Here is a 23,179-nt window from a genome sequence, read left to right on the forward strand (position 1 = left end):
TTAGGGGAGCGTGACAATTAAGACTGGGCCCAGCTACAGGTAGAAAAAAAGAGAAGAAAAACGGTACTAAAATGACTCCAGCAATTTATTTTGATGGTTTAGAGCTTTTGGACTGGAACAAAAACAAGCAAAGCAGCAGAAGATCCAACCTTCTACAAATTCTATAAATAAATAATTGATATGCTTCAGAAAATAAGTGGCTTGCAAAAACATACTCCTGAATCTTTTTCATGTGGACATTAATAGGCCTGTCATGATAACAAATTTGGCTGGATGATAAATTGTCCCAGAATGTATTGTGATAAATGACAGCATTGCTGTTATGAAACCATTTTCAAGTAACAATTCTTCCAGATCAATTAACTTTATATTGTACTGCACATTCAACACTGGAACTGGAAAACATTTTAAATGTCCAAAATAAACAAACAAAGCAGAAATAACAAATAAAATTAATCATTCTCTTCAAACTACCCTTCAAAATAAGGGCTGGTTGAGACCAAATCACCAGACTGAAGACTTTTATCATCCAGATTTTGGTAGAAAAAGAGAAAAACGATAACTTATGCAAGTGAAAATGATTGAGTTTGTTTTAATTTATCATGCGATTAAATGATTTATTGATTATTATGACAGGCCTAGACATTAATTTTCAAATCTATGGATTTAGGTCGTGACTTTGACTGGGCCATTCTAACACTTTGATCTAAATCATTGTCTTGTAGCTATGTCTGTGTGTTTAGTGTCGTCTGTGTAAAAATGTGAAAAAAAAAAATTCTCATTATACATTTCACAATTAATTGCAGCTGTGGGTATGTTTGTCACAAAAAATCCCAACAGGATAAGTAAAGATATAAATAAATTCACAGTGTATTAAATTATAAGACAGCCCAAAACAGCTCTATTTAATAGATTAATATCAAAGTTGAACATTTTAAACTACAGCTTTTCCAGTTTACTTTTATATTATAAGTCAAACTAGGAAAAAAAAAAAAGAGTTTTCAGTCTTGGATGGTAATTCCACTGTTAAAGAAACACAACATGTGCTGTTTGCTTTACTTTTTTTTTTTAGATATATAAAATATATAATAATCCTTTGCATGTATGAATCACTAAGTCTTTGTCATCCAACAGAACCTGAATTGTGGGAGCTTTATTTTACAGCTCAATGCATCAACATCCATTTTCAAACAGCTTTCAATCTCCAAAGCAAAACGTGATGTACTTGTGAACCCCCCACCTTCATCCAACATTTAAACCTTTTCAACATGCCAGCGATTACAAGACTGCCCGATAAAACACAGTGTGCAGAAACAACAGCCTATCAAACATCCACCTCTTCCACTGCCTGTCCAGATTTCAGCTTCATGATCACCTTTAAGAGACACAGAGAGGCAACCAGGACTTTAGTCATTTAAACCGTTGCAGTAATATCAAACATTTTGTTTTATTCTCAAACAGCAGAGCTTCATATCATAGTAGAACAAAGTGAAACTGTGCGCACCTCCTTCAGCTGGGCGATCTCTTTACTGTCCACATTTCTCTGGGCGTTGTTGGTTATGGCCTTCACTCTCGTTGCATAACTGAAAAGATCCATCAAGTTCAATACATAGATTGCTACCAGCACAATAAAACAACTACTGTCTCTTCTGTGTCTGACTCTTACACAAGAGATGTGAGAGTTTCGTCCAGATTGTATTCTGATGGGGAAATGTTGACAATCATGAGGGTTTTGGCATTTCCTCCCAAAGAGTCCTGCATAACCTGGAAAGGACGGGGAAAGGAGTTGCGCTGCTTTGCATGACAGAATTTACAATCCAGTACCACATTTGGTTTTCATCAGCTTTTTTTGTTTACTGCATGTTCTTTGGATAAATCTAGTTTGTGTATGTGTTCTTACACCAGCACCTGAGTGAGCTTGCTGTTCCTGTATGGTACATGTGGCAGCTCCGCGGACAATGCCGAGATCACATCACCCAAGGCACTCAGAGACTTGTTGATTGAGTTTGCCTCCTATAAAGTGGCATGCAGTGCGTTAATAGTCAGCCCTGTTTAATTTGATACTCCTAAACTCTAAATTTCCAAGTCTAAAAGCAGACTTAGGTTTTAAGTTAATATCCCAAGACTTGAGTATCTCAAAGAGCATCATCTGAAAAAGAAGAGTGTTGCACAACTACAAACTCACCAAAAAAATATTCAAGGGGTTTGAATACTTTTCATGGTAACACATGAGCACACCTTTAGCTGGTGGTCCTTGGCACCGGTCTTTGCTGCTCTTTCACTCCCTGCCAGGTCTACAAGGCTCAGCTTTCCGGTATTGACACTCCCATTAGTCAGATTCCTGCTCTCCACCATGATGCCAACAATCAGATGGGAGCGGGAACTCTCCACATTCATCTCTTAAAAACAGCGGCGGTATGAAAAACAACGACCAGCGCTGTTAGTTCAGAATCGTGATGCGCTTTTGTACAGACAGTTTCAGATAGAGCACACCCAATCACATTCGGTAACACTTTATTTGAAGGGGTGTGCATAAGACTGACATGACACTGTCATAAACATGACACAAACATCTGTCAAGAACATGAAGGAGTCCTTATGAATGTTTATGACAGTTGTCATGAAGTGTCATTCAGTAAATAATGACTCTTTTAATGCAAAGTTGCTCTAAAAGTTGCATTGAAAGTCCATTAAAAATGCCAACTTTGCATCAAATTATCATAATTTACAAAATTATGCAAAGTTGGCACTTTTAATGGACTTTTAATGCAACTTTGCATTAAAAGTGTCATTATTTACCGAATGACACTTCATGACAACTGTCATAAACATTCATAAAGATTTTTTCATGTTCATGACAGATGTTATAACATGTTTATGACAGTGTCATGTCAGTCTTACCCACTCCCCTTCAAATAAAGTGTTACCTCACATTCTAATAAACGTGGCTCTTCTGAAAGCCGACTCTCTGCAGCTCACCAGTTCAATAATGACGTACATAGCTACCTTTTCTCTAACTGGAGCTAAAAGGATTAATCCAAACCATTTAGCGCAGCCCTGTTTGAACTGTACGGTACGGGGCACTCACTGGTGGCGGAGATGTGTCGATTGGCGCAAGCCTGTTGGAACAGAGCATAAAGCTCCTGGGCACTGGAAGCCTCCTTTGTCTCTGCTCCTTGGGCGAACACAACCCCCTTTCTGTTCCTTTTGATCTCCACCCGCCTGGTGGGGCCATGGGGTTGTGTCTGCGCATGGGCCTCACCCGCCTGGCTCACGAAGAGGTCCTGCAACCTGTCGTTGTACAGCTCCAGCATATAGGCCGAAACCTGAGAAGTGGGGGAAGGATGAAGAGGCACCGCAACCAGAGACAGGAAGAAGCAGGGGGAAGACTGCTACCTTGAAGTCAAATTTAGAGCCGTTCTCTCGCATGATGTCAAAAATGGCGTTAAAAGATCTGGGCATAATCCCAGGGTTCTTCTGGTCTTTGTCCCCGACCATGGTGAAAGTTTTCCCTGAGCCTGTCTGGCCGTATGCAAAAATGCAAACATTGTAGCCATCGATGACTGACTGCATCAGCCTGTGAGATGAAGGTGTTGGGAGTTATTGAGAAACAAAGTGTTTGATATTCTTGTATTGTTGTACTTGTACTGTATTGTTTTACCTGTTCACATCTTGAAACAAATCTTCCTGAGAGGCCTCTGTGCTGAGCACCTTGTCAAACTGAAACTCTCTGGGCCCACGTTGGGTTTCCACAGTGACAGAGTAATCGTCTAATTTAGCCACCACAACGGCCCCACCTTGTGTAGCTTCACTTCGGGTCACTGGACGAATTCGACAAAACACCCTGATTTTACCTGATGGGGACATAAAAGCATGAAAAAAAGTCACAAGCTTCTAGTCCTTACTGAAACAAAATTGATTGCGAGTTGGTAATGTCTGTGTACCTTTCATTTCTTCCACCATGTTATAATATTTCTTCCTCATTGCTCTTTCTGATGTGTAATTCTCAACTACTTTCTTTTTCTCTTCCTTTTCTCGCTTCAGCTTAAGAGAAGACAATGAAAACACTTTGATACGGTGGAACCCAGACAGTAAGATCTGAATGAAAACATTCCTGTTCATTCAAAAAGCATTTTCAGTTCGTTGAGGCAGGTTTTGATTCTAATGGTGAAAATAAGTTTCAGCAAGAACCTGTAGGATATGGGTTTAAAACCTTCTCTGCAAATAGTAGTGCTTTGGATTCCTTTCTGTATGTTATAGATTTAATTTCTAGCTTAAATGTTCTGATGGGACCTAGCCCAGGTTCTACCAGGCTCTGAAGTGAAGGGTTTCTGATTTTAATGTTTTATTTTTTGTGTTTCCAGCTTATGTTGTCCTGGCTGACTTGCTATCAATCTCAATATTTTCTACTTTTCTATTATTTCTCTCACATTTGAAAGGATTTTATTGAAAGGATAAAAAAAAACACAAATTCAATGATTTGAAGGGGTGATTTTTGGAAAACAATTGACCCAACCAGTAACTCCAAGAATCTCAAGTATAAATAATAAAAAAAAGATATATTGTCCTTTTTCATTTTTAGAATAGATTGGTACTATAAAACCTGAAAGAATTCAGTTGGTACAAACAATGGACAAATGGATTTTGGAAAAACTCTATGCTAATGTGGACATGGTTACAAATTTTAATGTCTTTGTTATTTTAATATTAATGCATCAATGAAACATGTCTGGGGTAAATCCGGTGCCCCACAGTCTCTTAAAACGTCTCCTGCAAGTTGTCGCAGAACCTGATCTGATCGCTTACCTGATCCTGCAGCAGGAGAAGCTGCTGGCCGATGCCCTTTACAGTCCTCTGTGCGGTTGGAAGTGTCTCTTGTCCCAGGATGTCCTCCAGCTCAGACATTTCACAATCTAAGCACAGAGTAAAAGTCAAGCTTGAGTATCAGTCATTCATCATTTCTCAGATAGGAAAACTCAATGTAATCATCTGATGTGATTGCAAGGCGGATGTAACTACAATATAAAAATGGTTAGAATCTGCCTCAGGATGTCGGTTCAGTGGAACATTGGTCTAATTCATCATGTGCACTCTCCAGCAGAGAACAGTAAGGGTGATATGTTCAAAAATGGATTATGTTACAAAATTATTCATAGTCTTACGTGATTTAGATTCAGTTATTTTCATTCAACCGTGTTTGTTGCTGACAGGAAGAGAGATGGGGAACTCTTAAAGCATGATATGACAATGAAGAATTAAGCATTTTTCTTTTCTATTAACATTTAAAATATCCCAATAGGCACTAAAAAAAGCTGTTTTAGGCACTACAATAATCAAACTTTTTGCTGAGAAAATTTTTCATGTTCCCACTTGTATTTTTATTCCTTATCTTTGGCAATGATCTCCAAGTCTTTGAAATTAAAAACCTCATATCCATTATCATAATCTTTGCTCCCTTGGTTCTCTGTTACATTCAAGTCAAAACTTTGGCTAGTCCAGTAATTTTGTTAAACGTCTGTATCTTTAATGAGACTTGTGGTTGAAGAAGTTTCTGTACTGAAGCAAGAAGTTTAATTTCAACTAGTTTGGTGATACATGAATGTGAAACTCAAACTTGATTGCAAGCAGCGCTTTGTAATGTCATGCAGGAATTGCCAATGAACGTCACAGCTGTGGGTGATGGGTAAAAGTTTAACTCCCTCAATAGAAAATATTGAAAATGTTTATCATAACAGCTTGTGTGATCAGTGTTTTGAGGACAGTTATTGTCCTCTAGCGTTTGTATAGCTATTAATTTACTCAAGCATTTTTGGGCCAATAATCCTTAGAGTTGAACTCACCATTCATTACAGGGCATTCCCCAGATTTGATGTAGTCCAAAGCAATTTGACACACCTCGTGTTCCCTCACCGTCTCTTGCAGAAAAGACAGACTTGACTCATCTGACCTATAAAGTGAAACAAAAGTTTAAACTGCAGTTTTAATATTTTTTCCTCAGTAAAGGTTTATACAGAGCCAAGGTAATTTTTTTGCAGACAGATTTGAATATCTCTAACCCCTCTTGTCTGGGAGTCTTCTCTTTATCATTGCTGTCCTGTTTAGCGGTTTGCAGATGAAGACGCAGTTTGTCTCTGGCTTCAGCCAAAGCAACCTGATTGTCTTTAATCATTTGGTGCAAAAGAGCTCTCGACTCAGGCACTACACTGCAGATTTCATGGGCCTTGAGGAAAAATGATTGTAAGGGATCAAACAGCAACTTTGGAAGACATATTTGAGATAACGTGAGAAGCAGCCTGAGGGCAGCTGTTCTGCACAGTGTGTGGCCGGCACCTTGGTTATGACGGTGGGGAGCAGGACGCTGCAGTGTGGCTGTGGAACAGGAGGGACAGGGATCCTCTCTGCTTCCAGGAGCTCAGTGATCTCCCTCTCCTTCTGGTACAGGCTCTCCTTCAGCTCCTCCAGGCGGGCGTTGGCTCCCTCCAGTGGTTGATCTGAGACACTGCATGTCTGAATACAATTTACACGGTGACATCAAAATGCACTTGCTTGCATTTAAACAATCACTAAATGTTAATATCAAACAAAGGTAACCCAGGTAAATAGAGAAATTTGATTTGTCCATTTTTATTAATCAAAAAGATATGCAAAAAAACCAACCAAACAAACAAACAAAAAACATTCTGCTACCTCTGGTAGAAACCACTGTTACCATGGAGTTGTACTCTTCTTTGTAAAAAAAAAAAAAAAAAAAAAAAGAGTAGTAAAACAGAGTCTCAGACTGGATGTGTTGGGAGCGACACCTTCAAAAAGTTTCCAGTTTGTCCATAAATCCATGGAACAGAAATGTCAAACAGAACCTGAAAATGTTTTTTTTATGGCAAACATATTTTTTGTTTGGTCTTGAAACATAGAGGAAGGTGAAATTTAGCCAAAAATTAAAACAAATGTGGTTAATCATTGTATGGCCACAATTTAGCAAAGTGGACTAACTAATGTTTTTTTTGCTATAGAGTTAATTTGGCTTAGCCTTTACCCATAATAACTATAATCATCACTAAAAAACTCATTTTATATTTACAGAGGTTACATTTGCATAATGTAAAAAAACATGCTTCAGTATCTGAAAGATTAAGAGTGACCAGAAAGCAAAAAGAAAATAAAAGAGACATTTAAGGAGCAAAATACTTTTGTACATCACTTTATGTTGAATGATTACCCTCACAGATTAAACAAAGCAAAAGAAAATATGTTCAACAAATAGTATTTTGTCATTCTGATGATCCAACCCACCTCTGTTTGTTCTTTCTTGTCTGACCCCTCCTCTTCCTCTGCTGCTTCCTGTTGCGCCTGTGATGAAGATACTATCAATATTTCTTGGACTTGCCCTATTTCCTGTCTGGCCATCTGCAGCTCCTGCAGTGCTGTTCGGGGTAATACACACACACAGAGTAACTTTTCAGCCCTTTTTCTTTGCTTTCCATGTCGCCAAATGCTGGACTCACTGGAGGCCTGGTGGCAGTGCAGGGCATCCAGCCTGCTGGAGAACAGCTCCAGCATTTTGCTCTGAAAACAAAAGAAAAACAAAAGCGTTATTTTTTACTCCCGCTCTTCTGCAATATGGCCACCAGAGTGTGCTCTGGTGTAGGAGCAGTAGGGCCTGCCACATGCTCCCTAACTTTTTCTCTCTGCCATTGCTGGGTCTCTTCTTTCCATCTCCTTCTCTCAGCTCTTTGCTCCTCCAGCAGCCGCTCATTGTGTGCAGTCAGCTCCTGAAGACACATAAACGTCTTCAGTTATGTCCTGTGGTTTTCAGTCACCATGATGCACCATATGGGAGGAACAGAAATAATGGATTAGTAAATTAAAATGTTTGCATGAAAAGGAAAAGATGCATTTCTGAGTGACTTACTGCAACTTTCTTCTCCAGGTCAGCCTTCTTCTCTTCCACTTTGTCCTGGTAGAGGTCCAGGAATCTCCTCACAGTGTTCAGTTTGTTCTGATAGTGAGATCTGACCTTCTGTAAGATCCTTTCCTGAGAACACATGCAGAATTTCAATGAAAGTTCTGTTTAACTTCACATTCACACACTCTTACACTTTATTTTTCTTTTACCTGTGTCTCCTGAGCTGTGAACTGGAAATTCTCCTCCAGTTCCTGCACTGTTTGCAGATGCCTCCTCTTCATTGCCTTCATGTCTTCAGCAATCTGCTCGTACACAATATGCTGCAAAGTTAGTCGAAATGTGCAAAACTGCGTCCTGTTTTGCAAATTGATGATCTAATGGCTTCGAGGTAGCAGCGTCAGGGCAACCATGTGAGAGTGAGTAAGAATAAAACACGGGAAATCTGACAGTAGCGCCATTGTGTTTACCCATGTGCTCTCACTGAACAACGCCACACAGATGCCTTGATGGTTGCTTGACATTCAGCATTTGCTGCTTTAGAAGATAAAATTACAGTTTTGGTTTTCAGTGAAATTACAGTAGATATTAAGTGTGTTGAAGAGATTTATACTCCTTGAATTTCTTTACATTTTGTGATGTTATAATTACAATTAGTATTTATTTTATTTTTTTACAAAGGCATGACAAGTTAATTCCTGGAACTTCTTATAACCTAACCCTGCTCTTACCTTCTTTATAACTTTGGCTCTGACCTCTTTCCTGTGTGTTCACTAATATCCCTAAACAAATTTCTTCTATTATTCTATTAAGCATAACTTTAAAGGAAATTAATTTGACTTTGACTTTTTAGGTTCTAAAAGTTAAAGTGTAGGGCCTGCCACGTGCTCCCTAACTTTCTCTTTTTGCCATTGCAGGGTCTCTTGTTTCCCTCTTCTCTCAGCTCTTTGCTCCTTCAACAATTGTTGTGAATTTAGCATTTTCTTTCCCTACTTCACAATAATGTAATATTTTATGCCGATCCATCCTATAAAATCCCGTCAGAATGTACTGCAGGTTGTTGGAATGTGACAGAATGTGAAAAAGATGTCTGAATGCTTTGCACAAAACAGATTTCACTGTAAGTATTATGCTCTGTGAGCTCCTCTACATGTTTTGCACTGTTTTCCTGTGCTGCTCATTGTTTTACCTCAGCGATGCAGAGCTCAGCCGACTCATAGGGGATGTAAATCTTGAGTTCCTGTGAGCGCTCAGCTTCTCTGGCGTCACTGCCGACTCCCAGCTGAGATTCTGATGAGCCTGCATAAAAATAAATACGGATGATTGTTGTTTACTCTAGAGAAGGAACTCAGGTTGATAATTATTATCAAAGCAACCTGTGAAGTTAATCTCAACTTCCTACCAAATTCCTCCCCTCACCAGCCGTTTCTCATGTCTGTGAACTGTTTCAATGAAATACTTCTTTCCTTGATTCACTTGGTAACTCATATTTTATATGTATTTAGATGTTGTTGCTTTTTCAAACTTAAATGTTAAATAATAAACGTGCTGCCAGGTAACTCCAAGTGAACTTGAAAAATTTGTTTGGGGTTCTTGTCTAAGATGTGCTGTTAGCAGGTCAAACAAGGTAAAATAATTGTTTGTATCGAATTTTTCTTATCCTCTGAAGGAAGAAAAGCAAATCTAATATAGTGGTTTAAATGTAGATGCAAATATCTATTATTAAAAAACATATCTAAACATGCCTCCAACCAGATACTCATCATATTAACGTCATTTATTTTGTGTACAAAACCTTGTACGTTGCGTTTCCTCCTGTCTGCAGCAATCCAGCGTCTAAAAGCAGCCCACCTCCTCCTCCACGGGTTTTTGTGCCGATGTGTGTCTTGCACAGGAAAGTTGGAGGGTCGTTGTAAAAAACACAGAGTTCAAGGACAAAAGAGAAAGATAAGGAATTCACATCTAAAGCATGAAATTTGACTTTACCTCAGTATAGAGTGAACATATGGATCTCGCATCTGGATCACACATTTTTATTAGTTTTGTTTATGTAATTATTTAGAGCTTTTTGTCTCCGTCTTTATTTTTGAAAATAAGAATAAAAAATGGACCTGTACTGCTCCATCAGCTTAATTCTTTCTTTATTTTCTCTACCCTCTCTGTCCTGTTTGCAGTCACTTTTCCATCGTCAGACATTCACAGAGCCAATCCTTCTGGAAAAACAAAAGCAGCCAGCCACACTTTTCCTCTCTGCTGGGTGTGTTTAGACTCACCGATAATAGGGGCGCTCTATCTTTTCTTAATATAAGGTATTATAATTGGGCATGTCATGACAGGGGCATTCACTAGTGTGTCTTAAAGGTGAAGGTAGTCCTGTTGAAATTTCAGTGGATTATTAAAGTTTACATTATAATAAAATAGAATAGAAACACCCTTATTGTCCAACAAAAGGGAAAATCTGGTGTAACAAAGGCATAATATATAAATTTGAAAATAGAAGAAGCTGAATTGTTCAAAACACAAACCACTCAGATTATACCACTTTTTGCTGCAGACGTGTTCATTAATCTGGCTTTTAATTCTGTTGCATTTGGGAGCTGGTAACACATATTTGATGATAATGTTTTTGACAATATTGATCAAATGATTATTTACTTTGCTGAACCTTAAAATGCTTCTGGTGATTCTCAAGACATTTTCTGTGTCTCTAAATCTATCAAGTTGTTAATCCAAATATTAAGCTGTCATTTTTGCAACATAGAGAAAGAACGCTTTATTTTACACACAACCTTATTTTTCTTCTTGGTTTCTTTAATACTCAGCAAAAATGTGGCAACGAAAAGTTTGGAAATTCCCTCAAATGACTGGAACCTGATCTACAAACGGCTTACAATGAAGAGGTTTGGGAACTGTATTCAGCCGCCTCACTGATTGTTTCTCAAGAATAAATAAATCCAGAATGCTACAAAGATAATGTAGGATGTACAGCATTCTAAATAAAAACACATTCCAGCCCATCAGCCTCTGGCTATAAATAAGAACAGAGGAAACATGTTCACCACCTTTACAGTTGCCTGTGGACTTAGTGCCTTGCATCAAATCTTTATCCACCTTCAGCGTTTTTATGTTTTGTAGTGACGTAACTACAAGTCTACATTGCTGAGATTTGAATGCCACAGACCAACACAAAGTGGTGCTTAATAGTAAAGTGGAAGAAAATCTGTTGAGTCTCTTGAGGTTGAGAGGACCTAAATATGCGGCACCAGCGTTAACACCCTCATCCTCCCTGCCTCTCAGTCACATGATCAACATCAAGCGAAAGCGTTCAAGAGTGCAATTATTAACTTTTTTTTTTTACAGATGAGAAGAAGTAGTTCAAGGTGGACTCTTCTGTAGTGATTGAACTGATTTATGAGACATTTATGACAATTTTATTGATCCATTTTGAGCACAAGAATGAAGACATACATTTCAAGAACATCACATTTTATTCAATGTTTCGTACAATTTCAAGATGACATCTGCCTGAATGTGTGCAGTTTTATGGTGATTTACACAAAAACAAAAACAAAACACTTTTAATTTGAAGTTATCAAAGAGGTTATTCCCTGTTTATTTTTTTAACCTTTTGCATCAGCTTATATCTAAAGCACTGAGTGATTCCAATCAAACAGTCTGCTTTAAATATTTCTCCGCTCTATCTGTCACACTCCCATCCCCCTCTTTGTTTTCTGGTACAGGAATCTAGGCGTGTCGTCATGCTGTTACTCTCTTCTCAGAAATACCTTTCAGTGGAAAAACAGAAATCATGTCAGGATACTGAGAAAAAGTTTCTATCATGTGGAAATGCATCAGCTGCCTTAGCTTGGGAGCAGACAGAAAGAGAACCCAAAGACTTAAACCAGAGCGAAGCTGAATAAGACCAAGAACTGACCTGGTGCGTTGTTTCCGTACTGCTGAAACTGTGGGTTGGGAAATTTTGGACTTGGCCTCCGCTCCTTTAACTCAGGTACACTTCCGGGTAGGTTCTCCAAATCTTGCTCCAATACCGGGGCATGGCCTGACTGGGACGGCTCCTCCGGCTCCTCCGGCTCCTCTGTTGACCCGATAGTCGTCTCCCAGGCAACTGAGACAGAGAGCAACATTCAGATGATCTGAATGAACACTGCATGGAGGTCATGTGAATAAAAGTGCTTATATGTCACACCTAGGCAAGGTCTTCTTGTGAAATTAAAAATAAAATCAAAAATGTATTTCACTAGACGTCTTTCAGTTCCTCTTGAAATGTTTATGGTGTGAGTCTTGATCAGTTTCTTAGCATTGCAGACTTACTTCTCTGAGTTCAAGCCCAGACTGCAGCTGAACGACTCCGGCACGTTCAGAGGTTTTCTGTGTGAGCCTTCCCACAGCAACTCTTAACAAAAAGATCTGTAACTCTGAATTCCTCTGTAACTTTCTGTGTCACGTCTGATTTTAAAGCACCTACAGCTTTTATAAGCTTGTTAATGTTGCCATTCATGGAAAGGAACCCATGTTAATAATAACCTGTGTTTACCTTGCAACAACACAACAGAATGTGTAATTCAAACAAGTATAGTAACTCAGACAAATTCATGCAGCCGTTTTTAGATCTGTCACACAATTCAAGCCTTTCGTTTCTTATTTTCACTCTGACCGTTGCTGCACCGTCAATTGCGAAACAGCAGCTGTTGAGGTGTGAAATGTGTTATCTATAGTGTGCCCTGAGATCCGACAAATTAGGACTACAGTCAGGTTGCAGAAATATTTTAAAATAGCCAGAGGAAACTGCAGAGTTTATAATATGGCAAACTTTAAAAAAAAACATTCCCTGTAAGTTATCAAGATGCGGTTAGTTTAGATTAGTTTAGTTTAGTTTGCATAGTTTAAAATACAGATTAAAAGACATCAAGAAAAAAGAAATTAACAGTGCGAGAAGAGGTAAAAGCCCAGTGGGCCTATTTAAAGCCTCATCTGTTTAATAATATTTAAATACAATCAATACAACATAAAAACACCTAAGAGTATTAATGTGAATTTAAATAAAACATGCAGTAAAGAAAGAAAGCGAGATTTCTTCAAGTAAGTATAGAGTTAAATAATAATTTAACTATTTTAGAGCAGGACTGCCTTTCATAAAATGCAAAAAGTAATTCCAAAGTTTATCTTCTCTGTACTGGAAAGAAAACTGACCTTTACTGGTTTGATAAATAGGAAGGTGACGTGTTTGCCTTGTCTACTGATAAAAATTTAAAAAGGCCTTTAAAACTTCTGTTAGCGATCTGAAATGACAAATCTGCATCAGCTACAGAAATCTGACACCAAGCATGCATACATTGCTGAAGGTGTGCTTATTTGAGGGTGCTTAGCATTAAGTGTGACTTTCACATCTCCACACAAAGTGTGGAAACCTCCTCTTTAAAAAAAAAAAAAAAATCCCATTTCACCTTGTCAGGACGTTGGGCTGTGTGATGCTCTTACTTTGCTTCCCAGCAGGTGTCACTGAATGATGCCTCCCTACTTTCTTTCCCAGGAAGGTCAGGGAGTAGGATCTTCTAGACGTCCCAGATGTGTTCATGTACATTATGTGTGTCGGTCCTCACCGCTGTTCTTATGTTCCACCGATTCTCTATAGCATTTGGAGCTGGATCAGTCCAAAAATCTGCAGGAAAAAGTAAGTTAAAATCCCTGTGGAGCCGAGATAAATGAAAAAAAAAAAAAAAAAACGTTACCTAATATGCAATCAAATGGGTCCAAATATTTCTGTCCACATGATGAAATCTTGTTCAATCCTTTAAATATTAGCAGATGTCTCAAAGCTGACACAGCCAATTCACGCAGAGAGTGTAATCTGCCTCTCAGTCTCTTCCAGCTTCTGTAAGCTGCAAGCTGAAAATCCCAAATACTTCTTCCTTATTTAACATTTTTAAAGAACCTGTCTACAGATCTCAGCAGGAGCAGGAATAGATCCATTTCTACTTGCATGGCACCTGAAACTCCATCCCCAAAAGCAGCTATTTTCCAGAACACACCACATTAAAACACGAATCAGTGGGTTTTTTTTCTTCTAATCCAAAGCAGTAGTGAGGTGGAAAATTAGATTAAAATGAGTTTAGATCAGTACCTGGTTGTGAGTCCTGAGCTCGCTGTCGGTGTGGCTCAGGTCAGTTTGGGTGCTGCTACGCTACAGCAGGACAAAGCCAAGCTAATCCCGATGCCTCAGGGGAACCAAACTCTCGACAGGGTTTAAATATTAAACTGCAGAGATGGAGTTTCACCAGCTCCTGGCTTCACAGCAGCAGAGCATGTTGGTAAAAAAAAAAAAAAATGCCCCCAAAGAGTCCTCAGGTTTCTCCTGTGTTACATCCAGATTGTAACTGGACTCTTTGTTGTCACTCGGAGATGTTTAGTGTTTACCCCCTCGCTTACTCGAGCAGGAGTCGTTTTATTTCAATTCGTTTTGGTGGAAATGGCCCACGTTTCTCCATCATCAGGGTAAAATCTGGCTAATTATCTTTCTTGCAATAAAAAGGAGTTGAATGGAGTGTATATTTTTTTCACAGTCCATATTTCTCCTGGAGATGCGGTTCAAAAACGATAGCCAGCTCCTCTGTTCCTGCAGCATCTGCTGCTGGTGCCTAACATTGCGTTCTTCTTCCCTGTTGTTTTTGGCTGACCTGGTCAGGGATGATTTCCTTTCGTTTGCTGACTAGGACTCATTTGTAACATTTGGACCACAGCTGGAGCATCTGTCTAACACACCTTGCTTAGCAGCAAATCCAACCCTGATGCCACTTTAATGAAAATACAGCTTTTCCTTCTCTTCACTTCTCTTTCCTCCAGCATTCAACCCTGCACTCTCTGTATTTCGCTCTGAAGCTCTGAAGCTTTTTCAAATAATGGACCAAAGTGTCATTTCAAAACTCATAAGTACAAATGACAACAGCGGAAAGTTTTTTAACTTGCGAAATGTGTGATGATGACGAGTTTCATCACCAAAGGTTTGCTAAGTTTGATTATTTATCGTGACGACAAAGTCTACCATGTGTTGAAATGATGTCGTCATGCAAATGCATCATTGTCTTGGCTTTTGTTCATTTCTCCGTCAAAAAGCACCCTTGTTGAGGCATGTATGAGGCCTGAGCTGCACTGACACGATTGTCTACCACACCTTGAAGTAAGTCATTACCTCACCACACCAAAACCAAGCTCCTTTCAGGAAACTCCAAGGCCTACGTTTAACTCTTTGTGTGAGTCTTGTAGAAAGTTTTAATAACTCACCAAAGGAAGCTAATTGGGTTTAATGTTGTTTGTGATAGCATCAGTTGCTTTTTATTACACTTAACTGTTTCGGACACTCAAACAAAGATAAAATGTGTTTCTCAATTTCTGATTTCATTTATCAAGGAAAAAAGTTGTCCAAAGCAAAATGACCCAATGTGAAAAAGTAGTTGTGTTAAAGCATAAATCAAACAGAGATGAACAAAGTTGTCTAGAAATCTTCCAGTGCCGTTGCCACACCCAGAGATGATAAAAATATGACATCATGCCTTGATTGAAAGAGATGAAAAAGTCACTGACCTCAGAAAAACTTACTATTGATCACCACTGTTTCATGTTTTTAGGAGTTGCAAAGTCTTATACCTGTGTCATTTTTTCCAAACCGATTTCAGAATATTTCACAGCTGATCTTGCTTTAGATGGGGGCAGGATCTTTTTTTAAATTTTATTTATTTTTTATTTACTTAGAGTTCTTTTAACATACTTCACACATTGGTTCTATTAAAGTAATTTCTTTATTCTGCTGGTTTTCAAACTTTTTTACTTTGTCTTTTAAGCAATACATTAAAAAAAAAACTAAAAAAAAATATTTGTATTTACTTCAGTTGTTTTCGTGTAGTGTGACATTAAACATATTAGGGTAATCTGAAACATCTACAGCGATGCATTTTGCATGTGAGCAAGTTACATAATTAAGATGTAATATGGCTAAGTTATGAATATACGGCTTTGTTCAAACATAATTAAAGAGAAATCATTTGACGACTTAAACACTGAATCAGACAAAAAAAATAATGCATTGATAAATAAGTAAATGTGTTAAATCTGTGAAATGAACTGAATGTTGCAGGCGGCCCATATTAGGAGAATACAATAAGATCTCATCAAGTAGGTAAAGCATTTCTCATAAAGTCAGTAATCCCCATAACGCAAACTACCCACGGAAGTCCCAGATGTTGCGTATCCCTGTGATTTTCCAGAGGATAACATTTTTATGAAGGATCAGGACCTGGCGCTTTCCCCGCACATGTGTCTCGGTAAGCCGCGTGGCTGTTAAACATCTGCACGAGAAAATGCGCGCAGATTTCTGCGCACTAAACGCCGCCGTGCGTAATGGACGGAGCTCCGCTGCGCTCGGCTGTGCAGGGCAGACGCGGCTCAGTCCAATCTCAGAGGTGGAGCCTGGGTTGTATGGGCTGGACCCTTCACTAGGTGGAGTTTAGCTCAGACATAAATACACTTCTTCTGCCCATACAACGCCCCTGCAACCACACAGTAAGACTATCTTCTCCCCTCTGAGGCCTCTCGGTAAGTAAAAAAAAAATAAAAATAAAAAATGCATTCTGTTCTCCTGTTCTTAGTTTCTGACTTTAGCTTAGAGTTTGTGTGTAAACTGAACTCTGTAAGTATGCTGCCTGACGGGATTGATGCGCTGTATGAGGGTGTGGCTGATGAGATAGCGGAGATGTTGCAGGTTTTGCGTTTAACACAAATGCAGAGTTGTTACGGTATTACTACGCCACTGTAGTTCCCATTCAGGCGCCATCTGAAATTATATAAAACGGATGATGGAGTCTATAAAAGTCTGTCTCCATATCAAGCTGGGTGTGGGTGCGGCTGCGCAGCTTGCATATTGTTATAATTACAGCGCTAAACCTCTTGTAAATACAGAAGGGCTGAGTCTTTCCTCTGCATTCAGGTTTGATGGATAAAAACTTAAAAACTGACATTTTCTTCTCTAACTTTGTCCTCTCCTCTTACAGACAGAACCAACTCTCCCAACATGTCTTTCGTCCAAGCCTTCATGCAGCAGACAGTTTATCTGGGCTTGCCTGATGAGTCGGTGAGTAACTCTTTAGCACTGTTTTAGTTGCTAGGGCCAACCTTTCTGTTTTTTCCCTTTTTTTTCTCCTTCCTCTGTGGTATGACCTGATGGAAAAACTGATCCGGCAGAAGGCGGCATAGAGGAAAAAGAAAAAAGTCTCCAACATAGCAAAGGAACTACAGAATGGGCGTTAAAGAGGGAAGGAAAAGCTTGTAGGCCTAAAACAAAGATAAAATTAGAGCTGAAAAGAGAAAAATGAAAGGAAATCTGGACTTTTAAGGTTGTGTGAAATGAGACTGATGGCTGAAGCTCTGGGAGTGTGTGACTCAGTCAAGCAGGAATTTGTGCCCCTCCCTTTATAAACTTTGCAAACACAAAATGCTACTTCTCCTTTCTCCGATTGCTTAAAGTTAAATTAGGGAGAACGTTGCACAACTTTTTCATCTCCTACTGTATTGCTCAGTGCACCATCAAGGGACTCACAGCTGTGGAAGGGCAAAAAGCAAGAATAAAGACTGTTCCAAGTGTCATTTTCTGTGTGATCTTCATCCACACATGTAATACCCAATTGTGTTTGGTTTTAGCCTTATCACACTAAAAGCAGATAAGGCTTTAAAATAAAAAAGAAAGAAAAACTCTTGCAACATACCCCATGCACTCCTCTTTGCAGCAATCAATCAAATAAGACAACCCCACCAATCACCTGTGTTGCCTTTTAGCTCCTCAAGAATGAGGGAACGGTGACTGCTGCTCCAAACTTCAACCCCAGTGCAGACGCTGGAGTCCTGGAAAAAGCCATCAAGACTAAAGGTGAATTTTAAAGACGCAAATAGACGCTGCTTAGACACATGTGAACGTGTTTCTCTGGTCTTGAAGACCTGAGGGCTGCAGGAACCACTACTGGTTGGAAAGGTTTGGCTTTCTGCTGACCTTCAGCTGTCAGATTTATTTTTTATTATTTCAGATCTTGTGGTTATTCCTGGTTTAACATTACATTTATTTGTGTTTTATTGTACTTTTTTAGTTCATGTTACTTTTAAACTATTGACAGTACATTTTGATTTGGTTTTGATTAATAGATTTTTAAATTTAAAATGTTCTTTTATTTTAATGTATCTAAAGTACTTTGCATTTTGCATGTTAAGTCCTCTAAAAATAAAGAGTGATGGACCGAATGCTGTTCCTTAAAACTAAAGAGAAATATCAACACCATCTTCTATGCATGTTGTGTCATTACAACTTCACGAATCAAATCATTATCTTAACCAATCGCACACTGCAGGCGTAGATGAGCACACCATCATCGATGTTCTGGTCAAAAGGAGCAACGACCAGAGGCAGCACATCAAAGAGGCGTACCAACAGGCCTACGGGAAGGTCAGAACCGCTCCGCTAATGTATCGGTGGCAGAACATAACATCATGTGTCGGGTTATTTTTGTGCTTATATGCGACTTCACTTCGTTTGTAGCCTCTGGAAACAGAACTGAAAAAGACCCTGAAAGGAGATCTGGAGGAAGTGGTGCTGTCTCTGCTGAAGACACCGGCGCAGTACGACGCCCAGCAGCTGAAGCTGGCGATGAAGGTCGGTCAAACGCACGGAGTTCAGTAGATCCATTTAAACAGCACACTAATAAATTAATCAGATAAACGTTAAAACATGTAACTGTTCCATTATAACTAAACAAGTACAACATACAAATAAGTCGCATAAGACTTGGTTATGTCAGTAAATAAAAATGTAGATGAAAGGTGGGATAATGGAGCTTTAACTTTGCAATAAAACCAGGGTTCTGACTGCTAAAGTGAAACTTGCCCAGCAGATCAGAGTTCAGTAATATGCTGCCACATAAATAGTATAAAGTTATTAAACATTTTCTTAAATTTTGAACCTCTGATGTGAGTATGACGTCACACTGAGTTTGGTACGACACAGCTGTAAGCTAACTGCAGTGATGCTAGCTCTTAATAGCACTACATGCCAGAATCAATGTGCTTCCCTCATTTTTGCTTACAAATGTCAGCTCTTAATGCCAATAATTAACATGCCACTTTTACAATGTTTTATATCTTTGGCAGTCGTGTTAGAAATTGAACTCTTGACTGCTTGGAGACCCATGACTATTCAGATTAAAATTTAAAGTTCAGGACTTGGGAAAGCAGAACATTTCTTAATATATTCATTGGTACTTATCACTGCGTTTTGTTCTTTAATTCAGTGACATACATAGTGATGAAAAATATATGTTTGTGAATGTGTTACTTTTGTGAGAACACATATAAAGGGAGAAAACAAAAGTTTTTATACTTTTTAGCATCATAATGATGTCATTCCCAAATCAAATGGATACCCAAAACTTTGTGATATAAATTTCAATTAATGTGATACAATAACATTTCTGACCAAATATTGCTTTTCTGAGTGGGATTATACTCCCACTCCTGCAGCCCGAAGCTTTGGCTGTACCATCCTCTGTTATTTATTATAAAGGTTTTCTTGGCTCTAGTGGCCTTTATTTGAAAGTAGCCTGACATGAAGGAGGGGGTAGACATGCAGTTAATGCCGCCAGGCTGGGAATCGAGCCTGCGACCATTGGCATGAGGACTAAGGCCTCAATATGTGGGTTGTGCTTTGCCCCTGTGCCACCACAGCACCCCGCCCTCTGTTATTTTTGTTAGATAAAGACACCCGCCTACTTCCACACATTCATTTACTGTTTTCTTAGTGGAAGGTGGAAGCTGGGTTGTTGGATTTGGGTTTGTTATGATACCAGGTATTTTTCACAATGCTAATGTTTCTGCTCACACATTCCTGTGTCAGGGTCTTGGGACAGATGAGGATACTCTGATTGAGATCTTGGCCTCCAGAACCAACAGGCAGGTCTTGGACATTAAGAAGGCCTACAAGGAAGGTATGCACCTAAAAAGCTTGGGAGGAGTCTCTAAACTAGTTGGCAGTAAATATTTGGAGGATAGTTTTTCACAAAAAGGCCAAAATGTTATACAAGGTGACTTTAAATTTTTTTTTTATTTCCTAGACTACAAGAAGGATCTGGAGGAGGACATCAGGTCGGACACCAGTGGAGACTTCAGGGCTGCCCTCCTTGCTCTCTGCAAGGTGTGTCCTTCGTTTTAGACAGGAAACCTTGGAAGGTTCCCAGGTTTTACTAAATTTATACTTGATTTCAGATAAGCCTTAATTTTTCTTTTGAGAAATCACATCCAGCAACGACCATTTTTGAGACGATGGAGGAGTTAAGATTAATTCTTGCAGAATAGTTTTACTTTAAGGATAATCATTCCTACAGTTGCTTTTTACTGAGTAGCACCCAAAAATAACAAGTTTGACTTTTAGGTGTTTTCCTCCTATGCTTCATGATAATAGTCAAATATTTTCAGGAAAAATCTGAGTGAAGAATAAAAAAGTGTTGGACATAGTGCTTGTAGACACTTGACATCTGCCACATATAATTAAGACATAAAAAATGTCTCTTGTGCAACGCAGACTTTGAAACATTTACAAAAAGACTCTGTAACACTTAGCATCTCATAAATCCAAACAGAATTTCTCTTTCCAGTGCTTGCTACTTTAATTTGACAATGATCAAACAAATAAAACAACATCTAGAAACTAAAGAGCTTGGGAAAATATCAACTTTTAGATTATAGTTTTATTTATTTTTTCATAAATGTTGACAAAAAATAAGGTTGAAATGAATTGCAAATCCTGTCAGAATTACTCAAACGATGCAAACTGATCATTCACAAAGAGATCTAGAGATGGAATCCTTTTGAGATGCTTGTAACTTGAATGACATTTGAGTTTAGCAAATGGTTCTTAATTTCTATAGATATGTTATCAGCAAATAAAGTAAAATTTTTTTAACTTTCATACTGCATTCTTACATTTATCTGAATATTCTGCTTGCCTGAGCTTTGTATTTTTTRTATATATTGTTTTTTTTTTTTTAGGTTGATTATGCAGATAAATAAGTGTCTAATGGTTTAATGTGCTGTTGCACGTCGTAGGCTGGCAGGACTGAAGGAGTCAATGAGCAGCTGATTGACAGCGATGCCAGGACTCTGTACGATGCCGGCGAGGGGAGGAAGGGCAAAGACTGCTCCGCCTTCATCGAAATCCTGACCACCAGGAGCGCCCCACACCTCCGCAAAGGTCAGTGTGGTAACCTGCTGAGTAAGATGTTTCCGTTCCTTTCAGAGATAACACTATTCTGTTTCTTTCTTTATTTTTTTTAGTGTTTGATAGGTATTCAAAATACAGCAAAGTGGACATGGCCAAAGCTATCGACTTGGAGATGAAGGGAGATATAGAAAGCTGCCTCACAGCAATAGGTGAAGGCAGATACTTGCGCTCTTGATTTTCAGTTACTTAAGAAATGGTTATAACCACTACTAGAATTAATCTTGAGACATTCTTCTGAATTGCAACAGTGAAATGTGCTGGAAGCAGGCCGGCGTTCTTTGCAGAAAAGCTCTACTTGGCCATGAAGGTGCAGTATGTGTTGCAGCAAAGTTCTGTCTACTCTGTGCCGACTAGTAAAGGATTTCCTAATTCTTTGCTTTGCTCTTTCTCCATCAGGGTAAAGGCACCCGCAAAAACATCCTGACTCGCATCATGGTGAGTCGCTCTGAGATCGATATGAAGCGGATCAAGGATGAGTACAAGAAAAACTACGGCAAAACGCTCTACCAGGACATTCTGGTGAGCAGACGTCGACTGATGACAACAAAATATGACGTTTTCTTCTGTTATGTCGGGCTTTACATATTAAGATGGATATAACAGGCCATTCAAAACTTTTAGAGTTTAACTGTTTCTCTTTTACCATTAGGATGACACGAAAGGGGACTATGAGAAGATCCTGCTTGCTCTCTGTGGTGACAACTAAAAGCCTGTCTCTGGGACCAAAGTGGAAAAAGCCAAAGATCTCCAATGATATTCAGCAGCTGTGGAAAATCCCTTATTATCTTTTGACATGTATGGTGTCCTATGCACTCGTGGAAGACTGAGAAGACGTGTCTTCAACTATCATGACATTTAGCAATAAGCAAAAGATTCTGTTGAAGTTGTCAATGCTTAAATCCTCCCTCAACCCCAAAATATTTTGTATCATGGCAGCAAAGGTAGCACATTGTGCTCCTGGACCAATGCTTTAGACTGACTTAGCTTTGCATTTATTTCCAGAGGCTCAAAAAGCTTAGGTCTGATGTATGCAGGCCAATCATCTAGTTGTAGTAAAATTTTTGAAGGAGCTTTAACATCTGCCAATAAAAGCTTTTTTATTGAATAATCTGATGGGGTCTTGTATTTATATGCATGCATACATATGGTAAACCAATGTGCTGTATGGTTAAAAAATAAATAGTGGCAGTAGGAAATGCTTGAATCAGATAGTTTTGGGAAACAGAAGTTGTTTTCTGTTACCGTGTTTCCCCAATAGTAAGACACCCCCGATTGTAAGACGTATGGGGGATTTCAGGGGGGTCGGCTAATATAAGCCGTAACCCTTTCGGGGAAACACGGGGGTATTGCCGCCTCCTGCCCACGTCCGCACCGTCCCCCTCTCCATACGTCACCGCGCCGTGCCCCTCTCCATACGTCACCGCGCCGTCCCCACTTGTCACTGCCGCCCCCTGTTTAAAATACGGTAATACAATACTGTTCAGGTTGTTAATAAATGTTAATTTTATGGTTAAAACAAAAATTTCGACAATTTTTTTCCAATATAAGACATGCCCCGAAAGTAAGACATAGTGGGGCTTTTGGGGATAAAAAGAAAGTAAGACACTGTCTTACTTTCTGGGAAACACGGTAGTAATAAACAATAAATAATGATACAATGCATGAAGTACTAAACAATGAAAGCAAACTTATTTTAGTAATTTGGACGCCAGAGCAAAGATTTGTTTGATCTTTTACAATCTACCGACAAACTGTAGCTTGAGGTGCAGAATGCAAATGAATGAAGGTTTAACTGTATGAAATGTGTGCCACATTAAAAGTAGAGCAGGGTCTTCATTCTTGGCTTAATCATTAAAGATCACAAAAAAGGCATTTTATGTGTTCTGTACACCTTAGAAAAGCAATATCTAGTTCAAAGAAAAGGCAAGAAGCAACAGAAGACTCAGAAACCT

At 38.9% G+C, this 23,179-nt stretch overlaps 2 protein-coding genes across 5 annotated transcripts; one reads left to right on the forward strand and one right to left on the reverse strand.

Annotated features, from left to right (window-relative positions):
• Window positions 1-873: 873 nt before the first annotated feature.
• Window positions 874-14,231, reverse strand: LOC103470579 (kinesin-like calmodulin-binding protein homolog). Of its 4 annotated transcripts, none has more exons than XM_008419129.2 (23): window positions 14,043-14,231; window positions 13,400-13,580; window positions 11,835-12,026; window positions 9,696-9,785; window positions 9,090-9,199; window positions 8,113-8,205; window positions 7,910-8,032; window positions 7,677-7,769; window positions 7,503-7,563; window positions 7,291-7,421; window positions 6,331-6,507; window positions 6,057-6,220; window positions 5,841-5,947; window positions 4,807-4,913; window positions 3,945-4,044; window positions 3,662-3,854; window positions 3,397-3,577; window positions 3,089-3,326; window positions 2,239-2,399; window positions 1,909-2,013; window positions 1,667-1,764; window positions 1,505-1,583; window positions 874-1,375 (listed from the first exon to the last, which is right to left on the reverse strand). In XM_008419129.2, exons 2-23 carry the CDS (start codon window positions 13,500-13,502, stop codon window positions 1,325-1,327), a joined length of 2,757 nt encoding a protein of 918 aa, XP_008417351.2. In that variant the 5' UTR covers window positions 13,503-13,580; window positions 14,043-14,231; the 3' UTR covers window positions 874-1,324. The 4 variants fall into 4 exon arrangements, 3 of the variants coding, with proteins under 3 accessions (XP_008417351.2, XP_017162099.1, XP_017162100.1); XM_017306610.1 differs by lacking the exon at window positions 14,043-14,231 and adding an exon at window positions 13,651-14,033; XR_001776915.1 differs by lacking the exons at window positions 874-1,375; window positions 1,505-1,583; window positions 2,239-2,399 and having other exon boundaries at window positions 1,674-1,764.
• A 2,168-nt stretch (window positions 14,232-16,399) lies between these two features.
• anxa1a (annexin A1a) lies at window positions 16,400-22,337 on the forward strand. The gene is made up of 12 exons (XM_008419130.1): window positions 16,400-16,507; window positions 16,963-17,042; window positions 17,744-17,834; window positions 18,307-18,401; window positions 18,495-18,608; window positions 19,845-19,935; window positions 20,062-20,141; window positions 21,053-21,197; window positions 21,281-21,376; window positions 21,476-21,534; window positions 21,624-21,746; window positions 21,877-22,337. Exons 2-12 carry the CDS (start codon window positions 16,983-16,985, stop codon window positions 21,931-21,933), a joined length of 1,011 nt encoding a protein of 336 aa, XP_008417352.1. The 5' UTR covers window positions 16,400-16,507; window positions 16,963-16,982; the 3' UTR covers window positions 21,934-22,337.
• The last annotated feature ends 842 nt before the right edge of the window (window positions 22,338-23,179 follow it).

Source organism: Poecilia reticulata, linkage group LG9 (assembly GCF_000633615.1).
Source record: "Poecilia reticulata strain Guanapo linkage group LG9, Guppy_female_1.0+MT, whole genome shotgun sequence".
Classification (NCBI taxonomy): domain Eukaryota; kingdom Metazoa; phylum Chordata; class Actinopteri; order Cyprinodontiformes; family Poeciliidae; genus Poecilia; species Poecilia reticulata.

Coding starts and splice junctions, on each gene's coding strand:
- anxa1a (XM_008419130.1), top strand. CDS start 16,983: ATGTCTTTCGTCCAAGCCTTCATGCAGCAGACAGTTTATCTGGGCTTG. Junction 21,198..21,280: donor CGCCCCACACCTCCGCAAAG/GTCAGTGTGGTA, acceptor TATTTTTTTTAG/TGTTTGATAGGTATTCAAAA. Junction 21,535..21,623: donor AGCTCTACTTGGCCATGAAG/GTGCAGTATGTG, acceptor TTTCTCCATCAG/GGTAAAGGCACCCGCAAAAA.
- LOC103470579 (XM_008419129.2), bottom strand. CDS start 13,502: ATGTACATGAACACATCTGGGACGTCTAGAAGATCCTACTCCCTGACC. Junction 5,948..6,056: donor AAGACTCCCAGACAAGAGGG/GTTAGAGATATT, acceptor TTCACTTTATAG/GTCAGATGAGTCAAGTCTGT. Junction 1,584..1,666: donor GAAACTCTCACATCTCTTGT/GTAAGAGTCAGA, acceptor GGATCTTTTCAG/TTATGCAACGAGAGTGAAGG.